This window comes from Arachis hypogaea, chromosome 4 (assembly GCF_003086295.3).
Source record: "Arachis hypogaea cultivar Tifrunner chromosome 4, arahy.Tifrunner.gnm2.J5K5, whole genome shotgun sequence".
Classification (NCBI taxonomy): Eukaryota; Viridiplantae; Streptophyta; class Magnoliopsida; order Fabales; family Fabaceae; genus Arachis; species Arachis hypogaea.
Genome location: NC_092039.1, coordinates 4432248 through 4439553, shown reverse-complemented (window position 1 = coordinate 4439553; position 7306 = coordinate 4432248). Strand labels below are relative to the sequence as shown.

The following is a 7306-nucleotide window of genomic DNA, read 5'->3' as shown; positions in this document are numbered from 1 at the left end:
AGATAGCAAAGATGAACAAGCTCACCTTGGTTAAACAAATTTGGTGTAATTTCAAAGAATTGCACTATCCTACAAGCTTTAACTATACGTCTTGTACATAGATTTTATAGCTTTAAGATGTGCTCAGTAGTTGTGAAGCATACTGTTTTCTACTTAGTACTTGCCCTTCTGATGTAGGAATTGTTTTTTCCCATTGATGTTATATGAAATTGCATGCTGTGCAATCTAACTGTTGCCCCATGCCATTGTTCATTATCATTAATTCTAACGTTTGCACAATGTTGTTAGGATTGTGTGAGTGAAATAATGAGACATGCAAGACAGACAAATGTCCCAATTGTGATTGATGGGGTATGTCTACTGAGGTTCAGACTTACGAACATATGATCATATGACTGATTTCGTTTAAGATTGTATATATTTGATTGATTATCCTCAACAACTTTTTTGGGGAAATTCAGGATGGACTTTTCCTTGTGACAAATAATATTGACCTTGTTAGCGGTTATGGCTTAGCTGTTCTAACCCCAAATGTCAATGAATACAAGCGTCTTGTGGAGAAAGTATTGAGTTCAGAAGTGAATGATGTAGATGCTACTCAGCAAGTGCTCTCTCTTGCCAAAAAGTAAGCCATTGGTTTGTACTAGAACATTACCAATTTTCTGGCAATTGATCCTTGTGTATTTACAGATAGATTTTAGTGACTAATCATTATTTGCTATTAATTACACCAGTTAAATGCTACTATCCACTCTTCTTTGGCAGGATTGGTGGCGTTACTATTTTAAAGAAAGGAAAATCTGATCTGATAAGTGATGGTGATACAGGTGCAATTTTGATATATAGGAAATCCTTGTTCTTCCTTAATTTTGCGGAAACGTAGGGCGGCTGAAAGGATGAAGATTATTTTATCGTTCATCCTTCTTTTGCTTGAACAACATTTTCTTGTACCAATCAAGAATGTGATGTTCTTCTGGTACTCCATATTACTTTTCATAGATGTTTGTAACTCTTTTGATTCTGGTTATTATGCATGCAGTCAAATCGGTGAGCATATATGGTTCTCCTAGACGATGCGGCGGCCAAGGTGATGTCCTTTCTGGAAGGTATGTAATTCTTTGCTCATGGTGTTTGTGAAATTCCTCTCATGAAAGAATGTGTTGTATCTTTAGATGGCTCCTGCATTTATTGATATCACTATATCAGTTTTATTTCCAGGTAATTAATTATTGCTATTTAAAATTGAAGAAACATTAAAATAATTGATAGGATAAGCTCTTATCAAACATACCAAACAGGCCTTAAGATCAAAATTCAAGATTTTTGAAGTAAAAATACACCTTTCTTTTCATTGTTGCAGTGTCGCTGTCTTTTTGTCGTGGGCACGCCAACATATCATAGCTGCTGATCCAAATTCAAATCTCAGTTATATGCCATCATTTTTCTTAGGTGCAGTGGCCAACCCTATTAACCTAAGCCTTTTTTTTTAAATTCCTTTTTCAGTTGTAAAAATCCAGCTGTTCTGGGATGCGTTGCTGGGTCTGCAATGATGAGGAAGGCTGCTTCACTTGCATTCTGCCATAAGAAAAGATCAACAGTCACTGGTGACATTATTGAGTGCCTTGGGGAAAGGTAGAGAGTCTTCTACAAAGAAACATTATCTATTTTCAGTTTTTCAATGATCTTAATTCTTAAGCTCTTGCATTCTTTCATGCAGTTTGGAAGATATTTGCCCTGCCACTTAATGCTGTTTTGTGAAGACATGTGAAATTACTGTTAGCCTTGCCCACAAAGTAAGGCCTTGTTTGAACTAGCCATGAAAAGATATTACTCTTTCTCTTTGTTACTGTTTTTTTTGGTGTTTCCTTACATCAATGTATCTAGATATGAATTACCCGATCAATTACGATATAGTTTGGCACATATTCATACAAGGATCCATAGAAAATGATTTGATCAGAGTAGAGGAAATTTAGGTATATCTACCGGTGTCTATCGCAGAAGTTGATTGCTAATGAAACTCCTCTACTTATTATATATTTTGGTGCTTACTATACTTATGACATGGTAAAATAATGGTGTCAATGGGTAGAAAATCAAATAAAATGTATTCAGTTATAATTGGATTATTAAAAACTGAAAAGAGATGTCAGATGATGCAAGAGTAAGAATTTAATTGTTGGTATAAATTATTAGTATAGTTGGATTTTCTGAATAAGCTTACAAGAATTTGAATATCTTCTAATAGTGAATTGTTAAATTTTCTCGAAAAAGTCAGAGAGAATCTATTTGTCTACTGAAATGAAAGTAAAATTGTTAAAATACATTGTCAATGTTAACCTTTTTTTAATCATGTATCAATTTCTGGAGTCATGCAATGTGATGTTGGTCTTTAGAGGGAAGGTTCTTAGTATTTAGTGTGACATAATGAGATAATTTTACATTTAAGTCACTTTAAGTGTTACAATAGACAGTGATGGATTGCTTATCTCCTATGAACCACAAGTAGCTAAGCATCTGTTGTTGGTCTTTAGAGGGAAGGTTCGTAGTATTTAGGGTGACATCATAAGATAATTTTACATTCAAGTCACTTTTAGTGTTACAACAATAGAAATTGATGGGTTGCTTATCTCCTATGGACCACAACTGGTTATGCCATTTTCAAATTTCAACGCTAGATTTACTCCATGATGATGGTTGAATTTTAAACATGTTTAGTTTTAGTTTCTTATTTAACCATGAGTCAAGTAGATCATTTCGTTTTTAACTTAATTAACAGAATATGTATGTGTGCAATAATTAACTGCAATTGTTGCAGCTTAATAGTTAATTGATATTTTATTAAAGGCTTGAGACTCAATTGGTCCTTCAATAGACTAAATTGAGCCATTAAGTCACCTAAAAAACCAAATTGAGTTCGATACTTTTAGATACCCTTAGTGTCACGTAGACTAACCGTTAAAATGCTATATTCGTAGTTAATTACACACACTAAGTATTAGATGTCCAAATTACTAAAATAATTATAAAGCAAAAATTTAGAGACCAAATTAAACCTTATCTAAAAAATATTAGATGTATATATTATGTGCAAAATATGGTGTTGACTTACAGGTTATTCACTATTAGAAACAAACAATGTAGACTCCACTCGAATTATAAATACAAACTTTGAATTCAGGAACAACATGTAAACTACTTCCCTTGAAGCCATTGAGCCACTATCCCTAGTTAGACCCTTCATCAATCCATGATTCCTTCCTCCAATTTCAGCATGCAAGATTTGCTGTCTTAGTTGCATCATGTTCACCACTGCATACACGTTCCGTTCAAGATCATCAATGAGAAAGACAAGCAAATCCTTTTGAACTTCAAAAATGGAGCTATAGATCCAACAGGCCTCCTCTCTGCATGGTCCTCTCAAACAGATTGCCTGCCATTGGTATGGAGTTGTGTGTCACAACTTCACCATAGAGTCACACAACTCAATCTCCCTTGTTCATTATAAATGGCTATGGTTATTAATAACTTCATGATAAATCACACTGTCTCTCAGGTGACATCCCATACTTTGTTGCAAATGGAATTTTAGAACACTTGGATTTGGAGTAACCATGATTACTTAGCTATGACATATGATTCCATGAATAGTCCAAGTTGTCATAACCTTTCATTAGGTAATCTTCATTATCAGTGTGAAAACTCTCAAGTCTTCATACCTTGATCTATCAGGTAATTTAAACCTTCTAATTCACAATTTGGAATGGCTTTCTAGTGCTTACTCATTGAAATATATTGACCTTAGTGGTATTGATCTTCGCACGGAAACAATTGGGTCCAGTTAATGGCTATGTTCCATCGTTGTCAGAGTTTACTTGGTTGATTGTCATCTTGATAACATGAGTCCTTCTCTTCATTTTGCTAATTTTACTGCACTTGAAGTCTTGATCTTTCCGTGAATGCAATTACTCAGAGGTGCCTAATTGGTTATTCAATCTTACTTGTGATATCTCGTATATTTACCTTGACAATAATCTTTTGAGAGTGAATTACCTAAGGCAATGCCAAATTTTCAAGTCTTGAAATACTTGGTTTTGTCTAACAATGATTAAATGGACCAATTCCAGATTGCTTAGGTAAACTTGAGCATCTCACATACCTTGATTTATCTTCAAACTTATTTTCTGGACCTCTTCCTATAAATTTGGGAAACCTGTCATCTTTAGTTGCCTTAAAGGCCAGGTCTAACTACTTTACAGGAGTTGTGTCTGAAAAACATTTCACAAATCTATCAAATTTAAAGTTCTTGTTTGTGGAATCACCAAACATCATCTTTGATTTTGACTTACATTGGATACCTCCTTTCCAACTTGATGGTGTATTTTTGGGTCCTGTTGGCCCTAAACCTCCTCAATGGTTGTATACACAGACATCTCTCAAGTCCCTTGGTTTTGCGAACTCAAAATTTTCATTTGAGACTGGAGACAAGTTTTGGAGTTTTGTATCCAAAATTGAACTTCTCCAATTGGTGGGCAACTCAATAGATGGGGACTTGTCAAATGTGTTGCTTAATTCTTCTTTCATACAACTATCATCAAATAATTTGAAAGGTGGTCTCCCTAGATTATCATCAAGTGTACGCGTTTTCATGTAGACAACAACTCTCTATCAGGATCGATGGTTCCCCTTTTGTGCCATGACATGGACAGAAGAACAATTGGAGTACTTGGACATGTCCAACAACAAATTATCTGGAGGGCTTACAGATGCTGGACAATTGGAAATCGTTGCTTCATATCAATCTAGGAACAATGATCTAAGTGCAAGATTCCCCCATCAATGGGATGTTGGAAAATCGTACATCACTCCATTGCATGAGAATAATCTCTCTGGAGAATACCTCTCTCACTACAAAATTGCCACTCCTTGTTGATCCTGAATGTTCGCGAAAATCGCTTCTCAGGAAGTATACCAAACTGGCTTCCACACAAAGCAAGGGCTCTCCAACTAAGGTCCAATCAATTCACTGGTACCATTCCACCACAGATATGCCAAATGCATTCCCTCACTATCTTGGATTTTGCAGATAACAGAATCTCAGGACACATACCAAGTTGCATAAACAATATCACAGCTATGGTTGTCCATGTTCGTTCAGTCATTGCAATTGGCTACATCTTTTATATTGATGGTAGTGTTACATCATACCAGAAATCTTATGCTGCTTATGAAGGGTAAGGATTAGAATATGAAGACTGGAATTTGATTCGCATTGTTGACCTTTCAGTAATGATCTGCTTGGAACATACCTGCACAAATGTTTAGCCTCACTAAATTGCACTCCTTGAACTTGTCCCACAATCAGTTAGTGGGAAGATACCAAAGGAAATTGGCAACATGAGAGAACTTGAGTCCCTTGATTTATCAAGGAATCAACTTCAGGTGAAATTCCTGAGAGCATGTCAAACTTGTCTTTCTTAGTTACTTGAACCTGTCATTCAATAACTTAACAGGAAAAATCCCATCAGGGACACAACTTCAAGGCTTTGGTGCACTCAGCTACATTGGAAATCTTGATCTTTGTGGACCTCCACTTACAAAAAGTTGCTCACATGATGGTATATTTGGAGGCACAGAGCCTTTGGATGCTGATGATGATGATGATGATAAGTCTCAGTTTTGGTCATCTTTCTATATGGGCATGGGGGTTGGTTTTGCTACCTGCTTTTGGGGAGTGTGTGCTGTCATCTTCTTCAATAGAAAGTGGAGACATGCTTATTTCAGATTTTTGTATGACTTAAGAGACAGCTCTATGTCATGGTGGTCACAAAGATGAACAAACTTTTCAAATAGCCCTCAAAGTAGTGTTTCTCAAGTATATCCTGCTATTACAATATATATTAATAGTGAAACCAAATTGTGTGTTTTAGACTATAAAGTTTCTTTATTGTCATGAATAATATATCAATGTTACAACTTACAAGTGTGGGGCAATACTTTTATTACAAATAACCTAACTTTATGAGTGCTTATAATTTACTATATTCATCTATTTTAAAATGTCATTTTCTTATATTTTAAAGGATTAAGTTCCTCTATAGTGAAGAAGTAATCTCTAATCACCCTTAAATCAAGTTAGTGAGTGTGGGATTCACACATAATAGAAGTTACAAATTTAAGGGTGATTAACATCTTACTTTATTACTTGAGAAATCTTCTCACTTTAGATTATCTTTTCCATTGTTAAAATGTTGACAGATCTAGTAATCTGTAAAATCCAAAGTATGGCCTTATCTTACACTACATATTTACAAAAAACAAAAAAATCTACATTTTTGTTTCTGAAATTGCTATTGAAAAATAGATTCATATTTTATAATTTATACTAAGATGAACAGCAATAAAAGGATAGCATATATAAAAAGAAAGAGAGAATTCTGACTACTTAATACACTTTCCTGGCTGAAGTCAAAGCTGAACAAATACATGCATCTAATAGCTATGTCCTCACTATTATATATTTTCTCCAAGTGACCATTACTTGCTCCTCATTCATCTGAATCTGAAGAATGATTTTGCTCCTTTGGACACATAGCATGAGTAGTATTTTCACTATTTTGCTGCTCATTAATGTTATCTTGATTAGGAACATGTCTTCCCACCATAGGCACTCTTGGAGGACCATATGGTGGTGGACCCATAACATGCTGAGGTGGCACATAATAGTAGCAAGGAACAATATTATTATTGCCTCCACCTCTTCTTATACCAGCATATAAACCAAGGTCCACGGTTTCATCTCTAGGGACAACATCAACAAGAAAATCAAACACATCAGTTTTTGTGACTGCAGCAGCAATGTCATTCTTCTGAAGTGTTCTCCTTTTGTTCTCTTCAGCATTATTCCAAGCCCTCATTGTCAATTCCATGATGAACATTTCACAAGCCTTGGAAAATATAATAGGAGCCTCTGCTGATATCATCTTCACATTTTCATCAGCCTTCATGATCTTCTTGATTCTAGCCAAGGGTAAGCTGTGGATCCTGAAATCGGCCGCTTGTTCGATTTCACGGTACTGATTGTCCCAAAAGTTGTGAAGTTTTTGGTGAAATTCTTCTTCTTGTTGCAGGTGGTGGTAGTGGATGTAATGGTGAGAATGTTGATGATCTCTTAAGAGAGGTGAAGGAACAGAAGGACCAGCTACTACCTTGGTGTGTGATGGAGTGCTTGTCCCTCTTGTTGCAGATTGATCACTCTCTTTTTTATCCATAGTTTTGTTTTATGAGCTTCAAATTATTCTATGAA

At 35.3% G+C, this 7306-nt stretch overlaps 2 protein-coding genes across 3 annotated transcripts; one reads left to right on the top strand and one right to left on the bottom strand.

Moving 5' to 3' along the window:
* Positions 1–6: 6 nt before the first annotated feature.
* Positions 7–2034, top strand: LOC112795874 (ATP-dependent (S)-NAD(P)H-hydrate dehydratase-like). Of its 2 annotated transcripts, XM_072234643.1 has the most exons (7): positions 7–351; positions 462–625; positions 766–827; positions 1040–1106; positions 1361–1428; positions 1506–1632; positions 1718–2034. In XM_072234643.1, exons 1-7 carry the CDS (start codon positions 307–309, stop codon positions 1743–1745), a joined length of 561 nt encoding a protein of 186 aa, XP_072090744.1. In that variant the 5' UTR covers positions 7–306; the 3' UTR covers positions 1746–2034. The 2 variants fall into 2 exon arrangements, with proteins under 2 accessions (XP_072090744.1, XP_025693838.1); XM_025838053.3 differs by lacking the exon at positions 1361–1428 and having other exon boundaries at positions 1504–1632.
* Positions 2035–6353: 4319 nt separating this feature from the next.
* LOC112795871 (nuclear transcription factor Y subunit C-2-like) lies at positions 6354–7271 on the bottom strand. The gene has a single exon (XM_025838049.3). The coding sequence runs from the start codon at positions 7269–7271 to the stop codon at positions 6549–6551; it is 723 nt and encodes a 240-aa protein (XP_025693834.1). The 3' UTR covers positions 6354–6548.
* Positions 7272–7306: the final 35 nt, after the last annotated feature.

Bases quoted from the DNA above. Each gene is read 5' to 3' on its own strand.
- LOC112795874 (XM_072234643.1), top strand. From the start codon at position 307: ATGAGACATGCAAGACAGACAAATGTCCCAATTGTGATTGATGGG. The intron at 626-765 runs GTAAGCCATTGG...CTTCTTTGGCAG, and splicing joins GTGCTCTCTCTTGCCAAAAA to GATTGGTGGCGTTACTATTT. The intron at 1,429-1,505 runs ATATGCCATCAT...CCTTTTTCAGTT, and splicing joins TCCAAATTCAAATCTCAGTT to GTAAAAATCCAGCTGTTCTG.
- LOC112795871 (XM_025838049.3), bottom strand. From the start codon at position 7,271: ATGGATAAAAAAGAGAGTGATCAATCTGCAACAAGAGGGACAAGCACT.